Source organism: Amphiprion ocellaris, chromosome 20 (genome assembly GCF_022539595.1).
Source record: "Amphiprion ocellaris isolate individual 3 ecotype Okinawa chromosome 20, ASM2253959v1, whole genome shotgun sequence".
NCBI lineage: Eukaryota > Metazoa > Chordata > Actinopteri > Pomacentridae > Amphiprion > Amphiprion ocellaris.
This window is the reverse complement of record NC_072785.1, coordinates 32,263,166-32,288,312: the sequence shown is the minus strand read 5'-3', so window position 1 is coordinate 32,288,312 and position 25,147 is coordinate 32,263,166. Positions and strand designations below refer to the sequence as shown.

The window sequence follows — 25,147 nt, the reverse complement described above, 5'->3', positions numbered from 1 at the left end:
TGGTTTAGAGTCATCATGGACCAGGTTCTGCTTTACAGTCGTCATGGACCAGGTTGTGGTTTACAGTCATCATGGACCAGGTTCTGGTTTAGAGTCATCATGGACCAGGTTCTCCTTTACAGTCGTCATGGACCAGGTTGTGGTTTACAGTCATCATGGACCAGGTTCTGGTTTAGAGTCATCATGGACCAGGTTCTGGTTTAGAGTCGTCATGGACCAGGTTCTGGTTTAGAGTCATCATTGACCAGGTTCTGGTTTAGAGTCATCATGGACCAGGTTCTGCTTTACAGTCGTCATGGACCAGGTTGTGGTTTACAGTCATCATGGACCAGGTTCTGGTTTAGAGTCGTCATGGACAAGGTTCTGGTTTAAAGTCATCATGGACCAGGTTGTGGTTTGGAGTCATCATGGACCAGGTTCTGGTTTGGAGTCGTCATGGACCAGGTTCTGGTTTAGAGTCATCATGGACCAGGTTGTGGTTTGGAGTCATCATGGACCAGGTTCTGGTTTGGAGTCATCATGGACCAGGTTCTAGTTTAGAGTCATCATGGACCAGGTTCTGGTTTAGAGTCGTCATGGACCAGGTTCTGGTTTAGAGTCATCATGGACCAGGTTCTGGTTTGGAGTCGTCATGGACCAGGTTCTGGTTTAGAGTCATCATGGACCAGGTTCTGGTTTAGAGTCATCATGGACCAGGTTCTGGTTTAGAGTCATCATGGACCAGGTTCTGGTTTAGAGTCATCATGGACCAGGTTCTGGTTTAGAGTCATCATGGACCAGGTTTCTGGTACTTTGGACCCATTTCTGAGTTGTTCTGATCGAGTTGCAGTTTGAACAAATATTGGACAAACTTTGATGCATTTCAACAAATTCTGAGGCATTTGAACCATTTTTTCTGTCCACTTGAGCAAATCTGGATGCACATTGAACAAATGCTGAGTGAAATTAAAGATTTTTTTTGTCAGTTTTAAAAAAAAAGAGGCATTTTGAACATTTTTTTGTCATTTTAATTTTTTTTTGGTCAATTTGAACAAATGTTGATGCATTTGAAAACATTTTGAGTGATATTAAAGATTTTTGTGTCAATTTGAACTAATTTTAATCCATATTAAGCTCAGTTTAACTGATATTAAAGATTTATTGTTAATTTGAACAGATTTTGATGCTGGTTTTGTTTTCTTCCTCCCTGCTTCTGGTTTGTACTTTCTGTGTTTTAGTTTATATTGTGCTTCTGTTACATCTTGTCATTTTTCCCAGCGCCCCCTGCTGTTTGGTTTCTGTATCAGCTGTTTGGTTAGAGTTGTGCTCATTAAATACCTGAGGCTGCTGTATTTAGATCCTTCCCTGCTAACCAGTATTAGACCTTCAGCGTGTTCTCTGCTTTAAATGCTTTGAAAGTTCACGTGATAAAGTTTGAGGCTGCAGGTTGTTGAGTGTAGATCTTAAGGTTTGAGTCTCTTTAAATCTTAAGGTTTGAGTCTTTAGATATTAAGGTTTGAGTCTTTAGATCTTAAGGTTTGAGTCTTTAGATCTTAAGGTTTGAGGTTGCAGGTTGTTGAGTCTGTAGATCTTCGGGTTTGAGTCTCTTTAGATCTTAAGGTTTGAGTCCCTTCAGATCTTAAGGTTTGAGTCTCTTTAAATCTTAAGGTTTGAGTCTTTGATATTAACGTTTGAGTCTTAAGATCTTAAGGTTCGAGGTTGCAGGTTGTTGAGTCTGTAGATCTTCAGGTTTGAGTCTCTTTAGATCTTAAGGTTTGAGTCTCTTCAGATCTTAAGGTGGCTGACAGAAAGCGGGCTCAACAAAAAGGTGAATTTCCTGAGCAGATCACCTGGCGGAGGAGCTTTCTGACAGCCTCCCTCGGTGTAGCTCCACGCCGTCAGTGATCTGCCACAGCTTTGACACCAAAACTCCAAAATATTTTCTCCTTCATTTGTCTGTAATCATGTCTGCCTCTCCTCCCCGTTAGCTGACAGCCTAATATCGCACCTCGAGCAGAGAGGACAGAAATACAATATTATAACCCTCCTCCCCCTCCGCCGAGCACGCTGCCTAATTACTGCCGTCGCCATGGAGACGCTTTGGCTGAGTGAGTAATCACAGTAATCTCTGTTCGAGGTGCTCCAAGACGTGCTCACCTTGGAGATGAAGGTGGAGACGGGACTCGCTGTTCTCTGCTGCCGCCACCGCTTCTCTCGCATCAATAGAGTTTGCAGGCATGTAAGGAAATCTTTATGATGGAAATGTTCAGAAACTCTGAGGCTTCGCATGCAAATGAGTCCGAGGTGACAGAAAGCTTTCTAAAGCGTTCAGAGGATCAGCCTTCATCCTGCTTCTAAGACACCTCAAAGTTCTGCTGCAAGGAAGCATCTAAAATCAACCAGAATGGGTTCAGAGAGACTCAAACAGGGGCGCAAACGCATCAGAATATGTTCAAAATGACAGAAAAACATTTAAAATGACTCAACATTTGTTTAAATGCATTAAAAATTTGTCAAAATGACCAAAAAAAATCTTTGAAATGACTCAGAATTGGATCTTATTTTTTCAAATTGACAAAAAATCTTCGATGTCAGTAAAAATTTCTTCACTATGGATTAAAATGTGTTCAAGTTCACCCCCCCCAAAAAATTGAAATGACTCAAATATTGTTCAAAATTACACAAAATTTGTTTAAATGTGTCAGAATTTGTTCAAAATGACAATGAATCTTGGAAATGACTCAAAATTTGTTCAATATGCATCCAGATTTGTTCAAAAGGACAAAAACAATCTTTAAAATGACTCAAAATTGGCTTAAATGCATCAAAATGTGACCAGAAATCTTCAGAATGACTTAAAATAAGCTTGCATGGTATTTCAAATTAACATTAAATCTGCAATATGACTCAATATTTCTTCAATATGGATTAAAATTTGTTCAAATTGACCAAAAAAATATTAAAAATGAAAATGTTTAAATGTTTAAATGCATCATATTTTGTTCAAAATGACTCGAAATGGATCTTATTTTTTCAAAGTGACAAAAAAATATTCAGTATCACTCAAAATCTGCTCAGTATGCATTAAAATATGTTTAAATTGACAAAAAAATATTTAACAGCATCATAATTTGTCCAAAATAACAAGAAACCTTCAATATCACTCAAAATTGTTCAATATGGATTAAATTGTATTCACTGCTTATAAGAAACTTCCAAATGGCTCAAAAATGGATCTTATTTTTTTAGAAAAATCTTCAGTATCATTCAAAATTTCTTCATTATGGATTCAAATTTGTTCAAATTGCCAAAATAATGACTCAAAAATGTTCTCAAATGCATGAACTCTTCTTCAAATCAAAAAAGAAAATCTTCAAAATTCTTCAAAATTTGCTTAAATTTAGTCAAAATGCCTCAAAATGACCAAAATTATTAAACAATGACTCATTTTTTTCACTCATTCATTGTCTTTAAAATATCTCAAAATTTGTTCGGATTTTAAAAAATCTAAATGACTCAAAATTTGTTCGAAATGCCACAAATTTGCTTAAAATTTCTTCAAAATGACAAAAATGATTCACAATGACTCAGTTTAGACTAGAAATGTCTTTAAAACGCCTCAAAATCTGCCCAGGATTCCTTCAAAAGCATCAAAATCTTTTCAAATTAACAATAAATCTTTAATATCAGTCAAACTGTGTTTAATATGGATTCAAATTGATAATACATTTTCAAAATGCCTCCAATTTTGCTCAAAATGATTCAAATTGCCTCAAAAATATCTTCAAAAAGACAAAAAATACCTCACAATGACTCAAAATTATTTCTAATAGATTTTTTTGTTCAAAATGCCTGAAAAATAAAAACAATAAAAAACAGAAACTAAGAAAGTTTTAGTTTCTTTTAAAACAAACTTTTATTTTTGAGCCTTTTCTTATTTTATTGGAGTTTTAATATCTTTAATAACACATAACACACGTCGTTCTTTTTGCTGCTGTATTAAAGCACTTTGGAACTGGGATTTTAGAAGGTACCCTATAATAAAGATTATTATTATTATTATTATTATTTGTTTTTATCATCGCCATTATTATTATTATTATTATTATTATTATCATTATTATCATCATCATCATCATCAATCATCATCATCATCATCATCATCATCATTATTATTATTATTATTATTGTTATTAGCATTATTATCATTATTACCATTATTGTTATTATTATTACCATTATTACAGGTCTGCTAATCATCAGGAGCGCTGGTGAAAAATTTAAATGTTTCGTGACTGACTTTGATAAATATCTGAACCAAAGATGATCCATCCCAGCTTTATTTCCATATTTCTTCTAAAAACGGAGCACTTCCTGTTACATTTCAGGATATCAGATGTCCTCAGGTTGGACAGAATTTGAACCATCAGAGGGTCAGGGACTAAATGTGAGGAGGACAGGAGGATAAAAACTAGAACAATGAAACTGAAACATTCCACATGATTTCTCACCACGTTCTCCTGGATCTGGCAGTTGGAGACAGAAATACTGATGGAGACCTCCTCTGTGGACGAGATACAACCACAAGCTGATCACTTCTATTGATAAGGACCAGCTGATCACTTCTATTGATAAAGGAGCAGCGCTGGGTTTCCTAAATGTGGAACAACTGGGAGCAGATTTGTTTTATTTCAGTCTGAAGCTGTTAGTCATGAGCACTTTGACGTCAGGAGGCCTGAAATATCTCTGATGGCTTTGTGTGGGCGTCCTCGGCCCTGAGAGGATCTGAATCTGCAGCACAATCCACAAAGAAAACACACATTTACATTGAGAGAAACGCAGCAGAGCATCCGCCAGCCGACTTTATTCCACCACCGAGCAGCTCAGAGGCTCACGTTGGGCCACAGGTTCATTCATGCTGAGATTTAGTTTGTTTCAGCTGCAGAGAAGATTTACAGAAGCTCAACATCTCAAAATATTCAAACCCAAAACTCCTCCTCTGATTCTGGGAGTCTCAATTTAGCATTTTAGCTAACACTTTCAGCTGTTAGTAACACTCTTAGCTAGTACTTTTAACTGTTAGCCACACTTATAGCTACTATTGTTAATGGTTAGCCACATAGCTAACACTTTCAGCTGTTTAGACATTATGAGAGCAAGCAATTACCAACTATTAGCCTCAGTTATAGCTACTATTTTCAATGGTTAGCCACATAGCTAACACTTTCAGCTGTTAGTAACACTCGTAGCTTGTACTTTTAACTGTTAGCCACACTTATAGCTACTATTTTCAATGGTTAGCCTCATTTCTAGCCAACACTTTCAATAATTAGCCTCACTTTTAGCCACTATTTTCAATGGTTAACCACATAGCTAACACTTTCAGCTGTTAGTAACATTCTTAGCTAGGTACTTTTAACCGTTAGCCACACTTTTAGCTACTATTTTCAATGCTTAGCCTCCCTTTTAGCTACTATTATCAATGGTTAGCCTCATAGCTAACACTTTCAGCTGTTTATACATTACGAGAGCTAGCAATTACCAACAATTAGCCTCACTTTTAGCTACTATTTCCAATGGCTAGCCTCACTTAGTTAACACTTTCAATAGTTTATACACTATGATAGCTAGCAATTTCCAAATGTTTGATATTTTCTGTTAATAAGCATTTTCAACTGTTTGCCACACTTTCAGCTAAAACCTTTAACTATTAGCCACTCTTTTAGTAAACATTTTCAACTGTTAGCCACAGTTTTTGCATTTTTGTTTGTTTTTATAGAGAGAGATAACTAACCATAAGATAGCTAACAATCACCAACAGCTTTTAGCAAAGATTTTCAACTGTTAGCTACACTTAAATCTTACAGTTTTAGCTGTTAGCGACACTTTTTGCTAATGTTTTAAACTTTAGCAACACATTTAACTAACATTATTAACTGTTAGCCACATTTTTTGCTTACATTTTTAACCGTAAGCCACAGACAGTTTTAGCAAACAACAAAAGCTTTGTTAAACTTGCATTGGTTAGAAAATTAAAATATTAGATGAATATTACAGATAATAACGTTCAGGTGGATGAAGTTCCGTTCTTACTATGTCCACTGCGATGGGAACTGTGACAGATTCCAGTGGAAACAGCCGGCATCAGAGCGTGTTGGATCGCCATCTCCCACATCCGAGCCACATCCTGACCCACACCACTGACCTGCAACCAGAACCACAATTACTGTAGAGGAACCAAAGAGCCAGAACCCCAGTCACTGTAGAGGAACCGACAAGAACCGGAACCACAGTCACTGTAGAGGAACCGACAAGAACCAGAACCACAGTTACTGTAGAGGAACCAAAGAGCCAGAACCACAGTCCCTGTAGAGGAACCGACAAGAACCAGAACCACAGTCACTGTAGAGGAACCTACAAGAACCAGAACCACAGTTACTGTAGAGGAACCAAAGAGCCAGAACCACAGTCACTGTAGAGGAACCAAAGAGCCAGAACCACAGTCACTGTAGAGGAACCGACAAGAACCGGAACCACAGTCACTGTAGAGGAACCTACAAGAACCAGAACCACAGTTACTGTAGAGGAACCAAAGAGCCAGAACCACAGTCACTGTAGAGGAACCAAAGAACCAGAACCACAGTCACTGCAGAGAACCGACCAGAACCACAGTCACTGTAGAGGAACCGACAAGAACCAGAACCACAGTCACTGCAGAGACCCGACAAGAACCACAGTCACCGTAGAGGAACCGACAAGAACCAGAACCACAGTCATTGCAGAGAACCGACCAGAACCACAGTTACTGTAGAGGAACCAAAGAACCAGAACCGCAGTTAGTGCAGAGAATTAAAGAACCAGAACCACAGTCACTGTAGAGGAACCAAAGAACCAGAACCAGAGTTACTGCACGGAACCAACCAGAACCAGAACCACAGTCACTGTAGAGGAACCAAAGAACCAGAACCACAGTTACTGTAGAGGAACCAAAGAACCAGAACCACGGTTACTGCACGGAACTGACCACAACCAGAACCACAGTCACTGTAGAGGACCCAAAGAACCAGAACCACAGTTACTGTAGAGGAACCAAAGAACCAGAACCTAAGTTACTGCACGGAACCGACCAGAACCAAAACCACAGTCACTGTAGAGGAACTGACAAGAACCACAACCACAGTTACTGTAGAGGAACCAAATAACCAGAACCACAGTTAGTGCAGAGAATTAAAGGACCAGAACCACAGTTACTGCACAGAACCAACCAGAACCAGAACTACGGTCACTGCAGAGAACCGACCAGAACCACAGTTACTGTAGAGGAACCAAAGAACCAGAGCCACAGTTAGTGCAGAGAATTAAAGAACCGGAACCCCAGTCACCGTAGAGGAACCAAAAAACCAGAACCACAGTTACTGCAGAGACTTAAAGAACCAGAACCACAGTCACCGTAGAGGAACCAAAAAACCAGAACCACAGTCACCGTAGCGGAACCGACAAGAACCAGAACCTAAGTTACTGCACGGAACCGACCAGAACCAAAACCACAGTCACTGTAGAGGAACTGACAAGAACCACAACCACAGTTACTGTAGAGGAACCAAATAACCAGAACCACAGTTAGTGCAGAGAATTAAAGGACCAGAACCACAGTTACTTGTTCCATGTTTGGTCTGTACTTCCAGATGTTCTGGTGGATCAGTTCTTTGATCTGTTCTCATCAGTCTCTGGTGTTTCGTTCATCAGGAGAAAAGTTCTACATCAACAATGTTCCAGGATTAATCAATTATTTCACACCCCCAAGTTTTCACTACTTTGGACCGGTCCAACGTGATGGAGGCTGATGGAGCTTCAGACCAACCTGACATCTCCACACCATCTCCAACATCCCTAAAGTTAACCAGGAAAAGCTTCACAGCTGAGAGACCAGATGAGCCTCGATGGATGGAGAACAAATGGAAGAGTTTAAAGTATGAAAGAAAGTTTCCCTGTTTGAAAACACCAGCAACACTCAGTTGGTTCTCCTTTCTAACTTCAATTCTAAATGAACAGATGAATTACAACCGTATGAAGCCAGATGTTTGACTGAGTTACAGAAAGAAAATACAACAAAGTTCTTTGGAAACCCAACGAGTAGAGAGAAGTCCAGATCTTCTAAATAAGTCCTAACATCTCACCAGGATGCTGCTGCCTGTCACCGAGGAGTCGGTTCTCTGCAGATTCTCTCCAACATAATAAACCAGCGTTGCCGTGGCGATCTCGAAGCAGTGAGGATTGGCTCCATCAGGCAGCAGAGAGAAGGTCTGAGCAGGTTCTAGAGATAAGATCTCTGATAGAGGAATCTCCTGCAGAGACAGACAGGACGGCTTGGTTAACGGACGTTTCTGGTTAATCTGTACATGACTAATTACACAGTTCTTATTTGATGTACACTACTGTTAAAAAGTTTGGGGTCATTTAGAAATGTCCTTAATTTTGGAAGAAAACCATTTTTTTCAATGAAGATAACATTAAATGAATGATAAATCCAGCGTAGACATTGTTCATGTGGTAAATGACTATTCTACTTGCACACCGTCCACACAGCCTTCAGCTTCATGTGTACATAATTCTACCTTTGTATTTTCTATATCTCTATGTTCCCTGTGTGCTCTGATCTCTTATTTCTGTATGTTTAAGATGCTGCGGGTTTCTTGGATCTCCTCTGGTGTTGCAGCAGATAAACAGCAGCTGGGAGTTTACAGAGTCTCATTATCTGATATTAAATCAACATTTATCACAGTTTCTCTTTACAGCTAAAACAGAACTGTTCCTCTCTATAAATGAAGTACAGGTCCATTCATGTCACACCTGTACATGGAAAACGTCTATTCATACTTCGTATTAGCTCTTTATTTTTATCCTTATTGGACTCTAGTATTTCCTGTGCGTCCAGAAATAAACTTTATCTTATCTTCATGTTGAGGAATCAGAGGCAGCCCCATGTAGTCAAGTAAATATTTAAACATTTTCTAACTTTGCTCTCGACACTCGCTCTGCATCAGGTTATGAAGGATTCTAGGAAAACTTTCTGAGGTCTCATTCAAACTGAACTTTACGTTGTGGAAAAAATAAAGTCTCGTAAAAATAAATAGATAAATAAATAAATAAATAAATAAATAAATAAATAAATAAATAAATAAATAAATAAATAAATAAATAAATAAATAAATAAATAAATAAATAAATAAATGAATGAATGAATGAATGAATAAATAAATAACTGCAGATTGAGAAGATGATGTGAAAGATAAAATCTCTTAAAAAATGCAAGAAAATATAAAAAATAAAGAAAAAAGGCTTGTAAAAAAAATGCAAGAAAACATTTTTAAAAAGAAAGAAAAATAAAGAACAAAAATAAAGTCTCGCAAAAAAAAAAAATCCAAGAAAATACATGTTAAAAACCTGTGGAATACTTTCAGGTTCCAAAACTGTAGAAAACTAAAAATGCCTGAGAAGATGATGGAAAAAATAAAGTCTCATAAAAAAAAAAAAAAAAAAAAAAAAAAATATATATATATATATATATATATATATATATATATATATATATATATATATATATATATATATATATATATATATATATATATATATATATAAAAGAAAAAATATTTTTAAGAAAATAAAGAAAAATAAAGAAAAAATCTCGGAAAAAAAAAATAAAACTGCAAGAAAATATATGTTAAAAACCTGTGGACTACCTTGAGGTTCTAAAACTGTAGAAAACTCAGAAAATGATTGAGAAGACGGAGACTCTGTGCTGCTGTCTGATGGTTAATCTGTGACCTCTGACCTTCAGGCAGCCATATTTGTAGTTTCCTGCAGCAGAGATCTCACCTTGTAGTATTTACTGCTTGTATCATTCTGGAACAACGTGATGCATTTACTGTCCAGCCGCCAGTAATGTCTTTTCCTCTGAAACACAGATGAGATGAAATCAGAGGTCAGAGGAGACAGCAGGAGGAGAAGGAGGAGAAAAATAAAAGGAAAGAGGAGGAGAGAGGAGTCAGCAGGAAGACGAGAGAAAATCTGAAAGTGGTTCAACAGAAACCTCAGATAGGATGAGCTCCTCAGTGTTTGGACGGATGTAAACAAACAGGCAAACATGTAAACAAACAGGTTAAAATGTAAATAAGCAGGTGAACATGTAAACAAACAGATGAACATGTACACAGGCAGGTAAATATGTAAACAGGTGAGAAGGTAAACAGATAAACAGGTAAACAGGTGAGTAGGTGAACAGGTGAGCAGGTACCAGAGTGTCCTTGCTGGTGTAGTGGACCATCCAGCCCTCCTTCATCACATTGCTGCTCTTCCTCTTGGTGTGTTTGATGGACTGAACCACTCTCATCAGCGGGATGTTGTTACTGGTGGATGGACTGCAGGGGGCGGGACAAAGCATCAGACCTGTGTGTCCAGGTGTGTGTCCAGGTGTGTGTCCAGGTGTGTGTTTATACCTGATGGCCCGGTTGGACTCGTCTAGGTCGGGGTCGTGCAGGTCGCAGAGGTCGCTTGGCCCCACCTCCAGCAGCAGACCCCCCTCTGATGTCAGAGCCTCGTCCATGTCGTCCAACAGGCCGCCGCCTCTGTCAACATCGTGGTCGTCGAGGCAACCCTCCACCATGACGATGTCTGACTCCGCCCCCGGGCTCAGCAGCTCTACATAGAAAGAAAGAGTCTGTGTTCTTGTAGTTCTGCTTTAATCACTGGGACTGTAGACGTCAAATAAATCACCTCAATCATGTAAAAGCTATAAAATGACTTACGGTGTTCCTCAGGGTTCAATATTAGGTCTTATACATTTATAAAACGCCATCAGGTTCTACATCTACGCCGATGACACACAACTTTACCTCACTGTGTCTCCTGATGATTGTATTTTAGTAACCCAGTCTCCATAAAATGATGTTTATCAGCAACTAAACTGTACTCTCAAATCCATTTTAAGGGAAACATATTTTCTGTCGCATGTCGCAGGTTAAAGTTGAGGTTTGGATTGGGTCTATACAGGTGGTAGATCAGGTTCAGACCAGTTTCCATCCATCCATCCATCGCTTAATCCTCATTAGGGTCATGGGGGGCTGGAGTCTATCTCATCTGATTTAGGGTGAAGACAGGGGACACCTGGACAGGTAACAGTCTATCACAGGTTCACCTGGACAGGTAACAGTCTGTCACAGAGCTACACATAGAGACAAACAATCACACTCACATTCACACCTACAGACAATTTAGAATCATCAGTTAACCTCAGCATGTTTCTGGACTGTGGGAGGAAGCTGGAGAACCTGGAGAAAACCCACACATGTACAGGAGAACATGGAGACTCCATGCAGGAAGATCCCAGGAAGGCCGGGATGTGAACTGGGGATCTTCTAGCTGCGCGGCTAAAGTGCTAACCACCAAACACTGCGCAGCCCCAGTTAGCATCCACGTTATGAAATTATTCTACCACTTTCCTCATGTACTTTTGGTTGTTTTGCTTTCTTTGTCTTCCTGCACTCATCTGCTCTGTCTTCATTGTTCTCACCTGTATCTCGTCAACCAATTGACACGTCTGTCTGCTCATCTGACTGGTTGATACCTTTAAGTCCTTCCTGTCTTTTGGATTCTGTTTTCCTTGGACTAGTTTTCTTTGTTGGTTTGAGTTTATTCCTTCCAGACACTTTCTGTGGCAGTTTTCCCTCCCTGTCAGTTTTGTCTTCCATCCCAACCAGTAAGTTCTACTGAAGTAGCCTTTAGTTCATTCAACCTGTCTGTCTGCTGAATTACAATTGTTGGTACAAACATGTTTGTGTGTCCATGTGTGTTGACACTCGCCTCCGTTTTTGGAAACTTCTCCCAGGCAGTTGTTTGGCACTTTTGGAGCACATCGTTTATGACAGTTAAACTTACAATCTGAGACAGAAATAAGAACAAGGTTATGGTTCGATAAGTAGGAACATCCTGGGATGAGGACAGTTGTGTTGCGGTCCAGATGCTGACCTTTACACTGCAGTCCTTGCCTGAAGAGGCCTTTCAGCAGCTTCTTGCAGTGCTGGCAGACGGTCGGCCGGGTATATGAGTGGATCAGGAAGGTGTGAGGAACTTTGACCTTCGACAGTAAGATCTTGTCCAGCTCGATTGGACGGCCGACGTACGACTGGGAGCTGGAACGCCGCTCTCTGCCAGGGAAGTAGTCCAGCTGGTTCTTCTGCTGTGAGGACAAACAAGAAAGAAATGTTTCGAAGGTTGTTAACCAGAGAAAACAGAAGGTAAACTGAGCATCAGTTGATTTGTATGGGTTAAAGCTGTGGGACTCACCTCCATACTGGGACTGACTGGAGACTGGACAATGAGAAAGAATAAAAAAGTTTATGAAGATTCCAGATCATTAACTAACCACAGATACATGTTTAAGATGTTCTATGTTTCATATACGGACCAGTAAAGCATCATCGGTGTAGTGTGGAGGCGAAGGCTCGGCAGATAGCGGTCGACCCATGTTGATGATGCCGCCAGTCAGGGAAACGTTGGACGGACGGCGCCGCCTCACGCCACTGCAGTTGTTTGGGATCTTAAAGGCACAGCGCTTGTGATAATTCAGACCACAACCTGTAGGAAGAGTTTCAGCTCACAGTTCAGCTGCTCAGCTATAACTTTACTGTTCTGGTTCACTCTCACTGCTCTTACAGTTTAATTTTCAGTCTAAGCTGTTCACTAGCTAGGCTCATTCAGTGTAGCTAGTGAATGTAGTGGAGCATTTAACAACTAAAGAGCCTGATATTTCCCTCAGGAGATGGTGGGGACCAAAAATGGAGCTAAAAGAGAGTGAAGATTGGGCTTAAGAACCCAAATTTGACAAATAAAACCAGAAAAGCACTCAGAGAGTGCAGTACTCCTCCAAGGCTGTTCATTCCCCCAAATGGCATTGTCTGAAATGCAGCATTTCTTTTTTTAGAAATGCAGCATATGTTAATTATTATTGATGATCAGAAATCACGGTGACATAGAATGTGTCCATTTACTATAGATGTACCCACAAACTAAATGACCTGCGCTGAGCACAGGCGTGTGTTCTGCATGTGTACGTTATGTACGGATACTGAATCATGTGACCTAAATATGTAGCGGGTGGCGGGAATTGATGGGACTGTTTGTTCCTTGTATCGTTTCTGATGGAAAAGTCCTGATAAGTCCTCAGTGGTGGATTTGTAGTAGGATCACAATCATGTGATCATCAGCAGGCAGCTGACGTAGTGTTCACTGGTTGTCATGGTTACAGTGACACTGTGCCAGTATCTGGCAATGATACAGAAATCTTCTATAAGCTGCATCACTGCCAAAATCTAATCACTTGGTCCTTGTCTTATTTCTGACCTTCCCTGAAAATTTCATGCAAATCCGTTATTTTGTTTTTGAGTAATGTTGTGAACAAACGGACAGACAGACGGACAGACAAACCAACGCCGATCGTCACATAACTCTGCCGCATTCCTTGCTGGAGTAATGACACCACCTTAGTCTAACTTTGCTTTATCAAGCCTTCTTACCTTCACATTTGAGTCCCTGCCTCACAAGTCCCCACAGCATCTCCCCACAGTGGTCGCAGAAGGCTGGAGCTCGGTACGAGTGGACGAACAGGCAGTGGGGACGGATCTGGAAGTCCTCCACTGTGGCCGAAGCTGCAGAAAATCACAAGATAATTCACATACGTATAAGTTCAACAACCAGACAGGCAGATAAAGTTACACTGGTTAAACTAAAAGAAGCTGAAGTGGAGTTAAAATGGAAGTGCTGAAAAGAAGGCAAAGGGTCAGTTGAACTGTTAGCATTGTTCACACTAAAGGGGTTGACGCTTCAGTTTGAAATGGAAAAATTAGGTGAAAGGAGTTAAAGTGTCATTGTATTTGCTGAAAGAAGTTGCCAGTTGCTCTGTAAATTTTGGAAGGAATTAAAGTGTCAGTTAAGAAGGGACCATGAAGCGACTTGAAGAGAAATTTAATGTGTTAGCACCAAAGTTTCAGGTACAGAGAAAGTCATAAAAGGAGAAGAGGTGTCAGTTCCAAAGAGGAAATGAATGGAACATCTGAAAGGAGTTGAGGTGAAAACAAAAGGTAAGGAGATGAAACAGCTGTTAAAGGGTCAGTTACACTGCACACACTGGAAAATGCTTGCTGAAGCATCAAAACACATGTAAACAGTGAAAGAAGCTGAAGTGCTTGACATCTAATTCCTAGAAGAAATTGAAGTGTTGGTTCTTGTGTGAGTTTGGAAAGAATTAAAGTGTCAATTAACACAAAAGCATGAAGTGGGTTGAAGTGTCATTTCAATGTGTTAAGTTTCAGTAAAAGTAAAAATGAGGCACAAGCACAAAGGAGTTCAGTTCTAAAAGCAGATGAAGTGTCAACATTAAACATCTGTATAAAAGTTGAAGAGTGAGTAAAAATGTAAGCATGAAATGACTTGGAGTGTCATTTAATGTTGACATGTAGTTTCTCGAAGTGAAACATCATTTTCTCTGTAAATTTCGAAAGGAATTGAAGTGTCAGTCTAAAAAAAATTGAAATGGAAGAACTAAAATGACTTCAAGTGACATTTAATGTGTTCGTGCTAATTAAGTTTCGGGGGAAGAGAAAGTTCTTAAAGTAGGCAAAGAATGAACACTTAGCATTTCAAAGGACTTGAAGCGGCAGGTAATGAATCAGTTAAACTGTGCACATTGAAGAATGTTGGCATTTCCTCATACTTTTTGGAATATTTCTTGAAGCATTTCTGTAGGGTGGTTTGTTAAACATCCATCTTGATGACACTGACCTAATTAAATTAATTATGTACAATAAGTGGAAGGACTGAAAAGAGTTGAAGTGTCATTTACCCAATAAATTAACTGACGAGACCCATTTCACTCTTCAACAAAATGTTACATTTTCTGCTTTGAGATTCACTTGTAGTCGCCGAAATGTTCCATAAAGACCGATGAGAAACTTTCCACCTTAAGGCATTCACATAAACCACAGCAGACCAAAAGTGAACAATACTGACATGATTCTCGCTCAGCAACAATCCAGTACACTAAACTGTCAAGCAGCGCCCACAAATCCATCTGTGGCATCACGTCGTTTCCACATTTACCAGTGTGTTTCCATGTTTTAAAGCGACGAGCAGCTGCTGACGTGGGGTGACTGGGCTGGTGGCCACAGTGGCTAACTGAGCCCAAACATCCTCCAGCTGTTTACATAAAAACCCAGCGGGATGCACTGGCAGCACTGATAAGTCCTGCTGAGACGCTCATAACACCACAGAAAGAAGCAACCGGCTGTTTTTAAAATAATGCATGAATGTGGAAACAGTGAAAGACACCAGCTGAATCTGCAGCTTCATGGAGATTAGAATGAGCTTCAGGTCGTTGTTCAGCAACAACTTCACTGTTGTGGTTCATTCTCGCTGCTCTGACAGCATCATTTTCAGTCAAAAAAAACTCTGAAAACCAACTGCAAACGCCATACACTGCAAAAACTCTAAATCTTACCAAGTCTATTTGTTTTATTTTTAGTCAAAATGTCTCATCCCACTTGATTTAAGATAAATTCACTTAACAAGAGACATTTCAGCAGATGGAGGGACTTGTTTTAAGACAATGCATCTGAAATATCTTAAGTCAAATAATCTTGAAATTATATTGTTTTGAGTTGAATTTTACAAGAAAACTCAGAATAAGTTTAACCCTCGTGTCGTCCTGCAGGTCAAACTGACCTGTTTTAAAGTTTGAAAATGTGGGAAAAAATGTATTTTCACAGTGAAACTTCTGATGTCCACATTTTCAACATTTTTGGGAAATCTTTGAACATTTTGTGGTGGAAAAAAAAAGAAACGTTAAAAATGTTTCTTTAGAACATTCACATAAAAATCAACCAAAAGCCAGCAAATTTCACTGGATTTTGGTTCATTTATATGTGAATGTTCGTAAAGAAAATATTAGAAGTTTTACTGATATATATGGAATCACTTTATATATTTTTAGGATTTTTTGGAAGATTTTTACTCATTTTTTGAAAATATTTACAAGAATTCTCTTGCCAAATTTGGGGGATTTTTTTATTTTGAATAATACGTTTTAGGGAAACTTTTGTTAGCATGTCTGGCTTATTTTAAGACACCTAAGCTTGACAATCCTGGTAAAATAGAGCTTAAAATAAGTTTTCCCAGCTAATTTTAAGATGTCAATATTCTAAATATCATATCTTATTTCAAGAAATCTTACCAAGCCATTATTCACTTGTTCTATTGGCAGATTTTTTCACTTATTTCAAGGTAAAAGTTCCTTGAAATAAGTTTTTTTCTTGTTTTGAGAGGAGCATTTTTTTCCAGTGTACAGACACAGATAGAAACTAGCTGAACACAGTGGAGAATTTAGGGGCTAAAGAGTGCGATATTTCCCTCAGGAGATGGTGGAGACGAAAAACAGAGCTACAAGAGAGTAAAGATTGTACTTAGGAACCCAAATATGACCACAACCAAACCATCATGTTGCTCCATACGTAAATAAGCAACCGCTGATAAAAAAAATTCTCAAAATGTTGTTTTCTTTTGTTTATTTCAGATTTCACTCGCTTTCTGGTTAAGTTGAGGCACCAAAACTACTAGGTTTGGTTCACTAAAATATGACACTTTGTTTGACACCTTTACATATTAGAAGCTTGGCTAGGGTTAAGCACCAAAGTAGACAAGTATAACTTTCTTAGTTTTGACAATTTTGTTAATTTTAAAAATGCTTGTTTTGTATACAAAGTTTTGAATGGCCTCGCACCTCCTCCACTACAGGAGTTCATCAAAAGGAAAACCGTGAGTGGGATGGCTACCAGGGCCACGGCACGTGGAGACTGTCATGTGCCATACAGACGCACAAAATTTGCAAAGACTGTGCTCTCTGTAAAAGGCACCAAGTACTGGAATAGTCTTCCATCATCTATTAGAGAAACTCCAACACTTGCCACATTTAAGCTTCACCTAAAACAGTGGCTTAAGGAAAACCAGGCCTGTGAACATTTTTAGTGTAACTCTTCTTTTGTTTGTATTGTGATGTGTTTCTCTTTTTCTGTCACCTGCCTGGGGACTACAGATGGAAATTAGCATTTCTGCTATAATCTGGCATATTTACACTGCTATTGTTGCATGTGTTCATTAATATGCACTGTCCCTATTAAATAAACTAATAAATAAATAAATAAATAAACCAAAAGGACTTGGTTCAGGATAGAAAAAATGGTTTGGGTTAAAATCTGCCCCTATCACTACTTGTGTGAAGCTTCTTCTTCCTTTTCAATTGATTTGTTGACTGGATAGAAGTGACATTATAGCACTAAAATAAACATTGATTAGAAACATATTTGTTACTATGATTCCTTCAAAACGTAATTGAGAATGTAGTGTAGTTGTATAGGAGTGTCATTTTGTAAAGGTCAATGGATGGTTGCAGTAATTTGGGGGTGAGTTGCTTTCCCATGCAAAGGACAAACATCTGTCTTCATCGGTTAGCGTTGTATTTTCTGTCGAGTCGTACGTGATGCTGATGGATGAAGGAGTGAGGAGAACTCTTCCTCAGTCGGTCAGATCATCAACCTGTCTAGCTCCATCCTGGTCGAGGGAAGAGAGACCCTCTGGATCCTCATTTAGTCTGTACAGAGTCAGGAGGACGTTCAGAAGCCCATTCCTCCTCCTGGCCCTCTCATCCCAACAATTGGGGGGCAAGACTGGCAGCCCAACAGTGTCAGTTGTATTCAGTGTCGTAAGGAGGTCTAGGACGGTACCTGTGGAGTAGCAAAACAGGGTAGTGGTTCCTATTTTCAAACAGTGGACCAGAGTTTGTTTTAAGGTGCTGGAGGGAGGCTCTGACTGATTGTTGAACCTCTAATCTAGGAGGATCAAAGATTCTGTTGTGTCTTTGGAACAGTGGACCAGCTCTTTAGGGAGTTCCTGTGGGGATGATGGGAGTTTACCCATCTGGTCCACATGTGTTTAGTGGACTTGAAGAAAGCCTATGACTTCATCTCCCAAGAACTCTGTGGAGTTGCTGCTGGAGTACAGGGTGAGAAGCCATCCGGTCCTTGTCCAACAAAAGTGAGATCTCTGTTCATATTCTGGACACAAGGTCAAACCTGTTAACAGTGAATGTTGGACTCCGATCCTGTTTGTGATTTTCATGGACAGATCTCCAGGTGTAGCCAAGATGAAAAGGAAATTTGGTTTGGAACTTCACTGCTTTATGGCTTCATCAGATCGTGAACTTCAGCATGTGCTGGGGTGAGATGACATCGGGACCTTCAAATCTGAGGCAGTGATTACCTGCCAAGGGCCGGTGGACTCACCCTCCGGGTTGAGGAGGAGTTGTAACACCAAGCCAAGCAGTTAAGGAGTCAAAAGGGCTCTTGTTCATGATTTACCAGTTGAACTACGTTCTATTCCTTAACCCTTTGATGCACATCATGGGTCAAAAGCGACTCATATTCAGTGGAAAATGGGTATCTCTAGACCCATTTTGTGCATCAAAGGGTTAACTATAGTCTCTGGGTAGTGAAGAACAGAATGAGGTCACAGATACCGATGCACAAAATGAGAACTGGTACAGCCTTGGAGACAGGATGAGGAGTCTGGACATCTGGAGCAGAACCACCAATCCTTCACTTCAAAAATGTAGAGGAGGTTCCACATCTGGCTGCCTTTCTTTGGAGGTTTTCTAGACTGCTGAGGGTAAACCCAGAACTCCATTTCTGGAGGGACTGAACCTGCACACAGGCGTCCCCATAGTCTACGAGCTGGACAGGAACCTGAAGCCTCTGGGACCCATGCAGTTCCCAGGAGTTGAGGACAGTCGAGAAGGCCATGGAAGCTGTGGCTGCTCAGGGTAAAGTCAAGAAATAGACTCGTGGGACCAACAGTACGAATCAATCATGTCCTGTTCTTTTCAAAACTTTTTTTTTTTTTTTTTTTTTTTAAAGGTCATTTACTGTTTGTTTATATCATATTTGTCATCTGGCCTGGGAAAGTCTTGGTATTCCCAGGCGGAACTGGAAAACATTTCTAGAGTTCGTGCTGTCTGGAACAACTGGTTAGCTTCCTACCACTGAGACCAGCTCTGGATGAGAGGGAGGAAATGGACAGATGTGGAAACCATGAGCCTCAGAAGTCAGAGTAGCTCAGCTGGACACGATAGAGTCTGATAAAACAGTAGAAAACAGTGTGTCTACTGGGGACTATGTCCAGCAGCTGGTCAGTCCACATTTGGTTCTGTAGTGAGTATCTGGATCAGCAGGACGGTCGCAGTGTGGCTCAGAGAAATAAGATACATCAGGTTCTGATTTACACACAGTAGTTGTCAGTGTTTACATCCAATGTCGGCTTGGAGCTGTCGAAAAGAAAAATGTTGAATACCAGCAGAGTTTTCCTTTAACTATCCGGAGATGGAGCCTGGAGAGGAGGGCATGGAGATAAACACCAGAGCCGAGACAAAGAGTAATGAATGGGTTGTTAGCGGGTATTTTGTAAATGTTTTGGAGGTACGAGAGGCTCTCAGCGGGCGCAGATGGACCGAGTGTTTTTTTAGTTGGCCAGCAGCCTTGGCAAGGCATGATGGGTAGTTTGGGACACGGTTTTCCTCTTTTTCTGTCTCTCTCTGAATTTATTTCTGAATCTCTCTCGCCTTTTCTTCGCACACACACACTTGGACACACACACTTGCCCCGTGTTGCCGTCCTCCAGCAGAATGCGCTCTGATTAGACATTCTGCTGCAGGAAATTACCTCCATTTATTCAAATTATTGTTTATGCCTTTTGTTTGGAGGGCCAACATATGTTTGGAAGTGTGAACAAGCTCACAAACTGTTATTATATGCTTCAGAAAATGACTTGTGTGTGTTAGAAGCCTCCTAGGTAGGCCTGAATATACACGATATGTCTGTGTTTATGTGTGTGCTGATTTATAAGCTACTAACTCGCTAACCTGCAGCCACAAAACAAACACTGCAGGTGCAGGAACTGTAAATCAGCACCGTGCTGTTGATTGCATTCATGTTTTAGCTTCTATCGCTATAAATATTATACGTGCGACAATAAAATAAACCATGACGTGAAAAACCAAACATTGAGACATTGAGGTTCTGCTGTTAGGTTTCATAAATCTCTGAAAACAAACACAGAAGCTCAGTGAAGATTCTTAAACAAATTAGCATCTAACAAGCTAACACTCACAAATCCAACAACACAGTTAAAGTTTATAAACTCCACACACATAGTTGAGAGAATATTTCATTTTTACTGCTGCTAATTGTTCTTGCTAATGCTAACCTTTAATACCTTTTGCTACTGCTAACTGACCTTGTAAATTCTACTTTCCACTTCTGCTAGCAGCTCTTACTAATGCTAACATCCATTTCTTCTGCTGCTAACTGTTCTTGCTGAGACTAAGGTCCAGTTTTTGTTCTGCTAATTGCTCTTTGTAACATTAACATATAGTTTTTCTCCTGCTAATGGCTCTTTTGAATGCTAGCTTCCACTTTTTACTGCTCTTACTAATGCTAACATCCACTTTTTTGCTGCTAACTGCTCTTTGCTAATGCAAACCTCTACTACCTTTTGCTATTGCTAACTGCTCTTGCTAATTCTACCCTCCACTTTTGCTGCTGCTAATTGCTCATCCACCTTTGTTGCGACTAACTGCTCTTTCTAATGTCAACATCCACATTTCCTGCTTGGAACTGTTTTTGCTGAGACTAAATTCCAGTTTTTCTGCTGCTAATTGCTCTTTATATTGCTAGCTGTCACTTTTTACTGCTCTTACTAATGCTAACATCCATTTTTCCTGCTGATAACTACTCTTGCTAAGATTAACTTCCATTTTCGCTGCTGCTAACCAATCTTGGTAATGCTAACTTCCACCTTTGTTGCGGCTAACTTTCAAATGTCCGCTTCCATTTTTGCTGCTGCTCTTGCTCAGACGAAACTTTGTGAATTTAAGTGCATTAAAATAACACCAGTAGCCCCACGGTTGTTAAATGTTTAGTTAGCGAGCTACTTAGCATGTCACTAACATGTTTAGCGTTTAGATTGAGTGACTAGAGGCTCAAACATGGTTCTTGTAGGTGTATCATTAATGATAGCTGTTGTTAAGGCAGAGGGAGAAGTTCTGAGAAGTATTATGTTGCCAAGGAACCCTCAGCGGGTAAGAACATCCTGTTAGCTGGTGGCTAAAACTGGCGCTAAGCGCGTCTCTACAACATTTTGGTGTGATCTTTTAGTGCGAGATACGGTGGGCGAGCGGACAACAGCCGGGTTGACCGAGAAACCACATAAAGCCACTGTTGCCATGGGAACAGTGGTCAGCAGGTGGCACTGGTAGTTACCAAGGAAATGGCTGCAAGCATCTGTCACTGGTTGTTACCATGGAAACAGTGGCCATCAGGCGACATCGACCGTTACCATGGAAACACTGGACCGTGACGATACAAACAGGACTACCAGGGATATCTGTTGTTGTTACCGTGGAAACAGTGGCCATCAGGCGGTAATTTGGAATCCAGACAACTACAAATAGACACAAAATAACCACAAAAAGACACAAAACAACCACAAATAGACACAAAACAACTACAAAATCGACACAAAACAACCACAAAAAGAAACGGCTGCAATCATCTGTCACTGGCTGTTACTGGGGAAACAGTGGACTGTGATGACACAAACAGGAGCACCAGGGACACCAGTTGTTGTTTCCACACCAACAGCGGCCATCAGGTGTTAGTGATGGTCACCATGGAAACAGCGGCCATCAGGTGTTAGTGATGGTCACCATGTGGAAACAGCGGCCATCAGATGTCACTGGGCGTCACCGTGGAAACAGCGGTAAAAGCAGTCTGCAATTAAATCTGAGTTCAGATCTTTGTTTAGTTCAGTTTCAATGTTTTCTTTCTCTCTAATTGTTTTGATGAATTTCTCTCCACTCAGTTTGTTTCTCAGTTTGCCAACAGCTGAACTCGAGTGTTTGCCGTCACAGCAGAATGAGGCGTCTGAACAGGAACACGACCGGCAACAATCAGCACATCCACTGATTAAAGACAACACAGCCCACAGGAGTTCGTTAACCAGTGGAACCTGTCTGACGGAGCGCTTCCCGACATCCTCAGCTCCTTTGCTTTTTTAAAAAAAATTTGCAAGTTGAGTTTTTGTGACCAATCAGCTCTCTTGGCTGGAGCTGGCTGTTACACCATTCAAGGTTAATTTCCTGTTTGTTTCCTCCACACTCGGAGTGTCGTTGCCGCTGGCGCCGAGCCATTGACAAACTGAATCTAACCGTCAGCATCCCGACGAAGAGGAGGAGGAGGAGGGAGGTGAAGACGACAAGGAGGATGAAAACATGACGGAAAACAGCCAAGAAGAAGAAGTAGAGGAGAATTAACTTAACCACACCACTGAACCACAAAGAGACACAAACCAACCACAAAGAGGCAAAAAAAAAGAACCAGACAAACAAAATGACAACAAAAAGACAGAAAACTACCACAAACATAAAACACTAGACTTAGCCTTTAGTAACGATTGAACATCTTGTTAATTGTCTCACTTTTTTGATAATTCTGATCAAACTGAAGGTAAAACGTCATGAATCTTCTAGAGAGATTATAAAGAGGGTTCTGGTTTCAGAGACGGTGTTCCTGAAACGTTATTAATCCTGTTACTGAATATAACCTTTAAACAGAACAGCACACTGTAGACGTGAGGTAGATGGAAGCAGCACAGAGAGAGGACATCTACAACGTTCATCAGAACAGACAATATGCAAATGTTCACACAAACACAGGCTTCTGGATGGTGACAGAACGTCAGGAAATCAGGAAGCAGCAGCTGCCAGACCGTTAGCGTAGCATCATTAGCGTAGCGCGGTGCGAACACCTGAGGCCTGAGCTGGACGACAGCCAGAGAGTCTGATGAAGACAAACTGATCAGCATCACACATCTGGAAACTTTCATGCAGGAAAAATGTTTTCCCATCAAACATTTTTAATCAGAAGCAACTTTATCACCACAACTAATGAATTAGTTGATGGGTAATTTGGATTCCAGACAACCACAGAGAGACACAAAACAACCATAAAGAGACACAGAACAATCACAAAGAGGCAAAACAACCACAAAGAGACACAAAACAATCACAAAGTTACACAAAACAACTACCAGGAGACACAAAACAACCATAAAGATACACAAAACAACTACAAAGAGGCACAAAGCAACTACAAGGAGACACAAAACAACCACAAAGAGGCATAAAACAACCACAGACACAAAACAATCACAAAGAAACACAAAACAGCTACCAGGAGACACAAAACAATCATAAAGATACACAAAACAACTACAAAGAGGCACAAAACAACTACAAGGAGACACAAAACAACCACAAAGAGGCATAAAACAACCACAGACACAAAACAATCACAAAGAAACACAAAACAGCTACCAGGAGACACAAAACAACCATAAAGATACACAAAACAACTACAAAGAGGCACAAAACAACTACAAGGAGACACAAAACAACCACAAAGAGGCACAAAACAACCACAAAGAGACACAAAACAACCACAAGGAGACACAAAACAATCACAAAGAAACACAAAACAACCATAAAGATACACAAAACAACTACAAAGAGGCACAAAACAACTACAAGGAGACACAAAACAACCACAAACAGCCACAAAACAACCACAAGGAGACACAAAACAACCACAAAAAGACACAAAACAGCTACAAAGAGACACAACTCAACCACAAAAATATGCAAAACAACCACAAAGAGATGCTAAACGACCACAAACAGATGCAAAACAACCACAGAGACCCAAAACAACCACAAAGAGACACAAAACAGCCACAAAAAGACACAAAACAACCACAAAGAGATGCATAATTTTGATTCCAGATGTAAAATGTTGTGTTTCTAGTCACTGAAATAATTGTGATAATTTTTCTGATCAACACCAGCAGAAGGTTTAGTTTGTCTCCACTTTTTTAGGCTCTAAAGATGAAATCAGAGTTGAAACCTTCCCTGGAGAATAAAATGAGTGTTGAGCTTTAAAATGCAGATTTACTCATCAGTATGTGAAGCATTAGCTGACCTTTAAACTCATGCTGCTCTTTAATGTTGGTCTCTTTATTGGTCACTTTCTGCTGTAAAAACGCTGATTTATTTATCAGCACATGGAGATGTTAAACACGACTGTTACAAACTAAAACCTCTCCAACATTAGCTCTTTCAGCCAGGAGACTCTGAAATATTGTCCAAATATGTGATTATGTTAATTCATGCTAATTAATGCTGATTATGCAAATTGGCCAACATATGCAAGTTAACACCTGGCACCGTCTAAATGCTGGAAGTCATTCTGTACGTTTCAATGGAAAAGTTTGAGGTTCTCAGCACAACACAGATGTTACCTCCAGAGAGAACAGAGAGAATAGTCAACAAAATAACCAAATATAAGCAATAAATGTCTGGATTTGTCTCTAAAATCATACAGAGTTTGCATAGAGAGGAAAACCAAAGCAACTGGATGAAAAAATAAAGTCAGCATGGCTCAGAAACAGTGAACAGAGGAGCATGTTGGAGATCCATCCAGCATGGAGGAACATCTACTACTGATGATGAGCAGAATACAGAGGAAACATGGAGACAGAAAAACATGAATAAGAGACACAAAATGACAAAAAATAGAAATAAAACAACAAAAACAGTCATAAAGCAACACAAATAACACGCAGAATGACGAAAATTGAGAGACAAATTGACAAAAATGAGAGACAAAATAACAAAAATGAGACAAAAATGACAAAAATGAGACAAAATTAACAAAATAAGACAGAAAATGACAAAACGAGACACAAAATTACATAAAACAACAAGAGGAGACGATGAGAGAGGCTGAAGATAAAAACCAAAGCTACTGGATGAATAAATAAATGCAGCAGAAACAGAGAACAGAGGAGCAGGTTGTTGGAGATCCATCCAGGATGGAGGAACATCTACTACTGATGATGAGCAGAGGAGAGAGGAAACATCTGGAAACATGGAGACAAAAAAACATGAATAAGA

At 39.9% G+C, this 25,147-nt stretch overlaps 1 protein-coding gene across 2 annotated transcripts in view; it reads right to left on the bottom strand.

Moving 5' to 3' along the window:
* Positions 1 to 25,147, bottom strand: part of prkd1 (protein kinase D1) — a 57,154-nt gene that overhangs the window by 18,460 nt on the left and 13,547 nt on the right. For both annotated transcript variants that reach the window (XM_055005539.1, XM_055005541.1), the window contains exons 3-13: positions 13,554 to 13,685; positions 12,446 to 12,615; positions 12,325 to 12,348; positions 12,007 to 12,217; positions 11,842 to 11,919; positions 10,479 to 10,680; positions 10,277 to 10,400; positions 9,859 to 9,936; positions 8,157 to 8,324; positions 6,073 to 6,184; positions 4,491 to 4,543 (exon numbers count right to left, since the gene is read on the bottom strand). In XM_055005539.1, the coding sequence (XP_054861514.1) occupies positions 4,491 to 4,543; positions 6,073 to 6,184; positions 8,157 to 8,324; positions 9,859 to 9,936; positions 10,277 to 10,400; positions 10,479 to 10,680; positions 11,842 to 11,919; positions 12,007 to 12,217; positions 12,325 to 12,348; positions 12,446 to 12,615; positions 13,554 to 13,685 (1,352 nt within the window). The remainder of the gene's footprint in view (positions 1 to 4,490; positions 4,544 to 6,072; positions 6,185 to 8,156; positions 8,325 to 9,858; positions 9,937 to 10,276; positions 10,401 to 10,478; positions 10,681 to 11,841; positions 11,920 to 12,006; positions 12,218 to 12,324; positions 12,349 to 12,445; positions 12,616 to 13,553; positions 13,686 to 25,147) is intronic.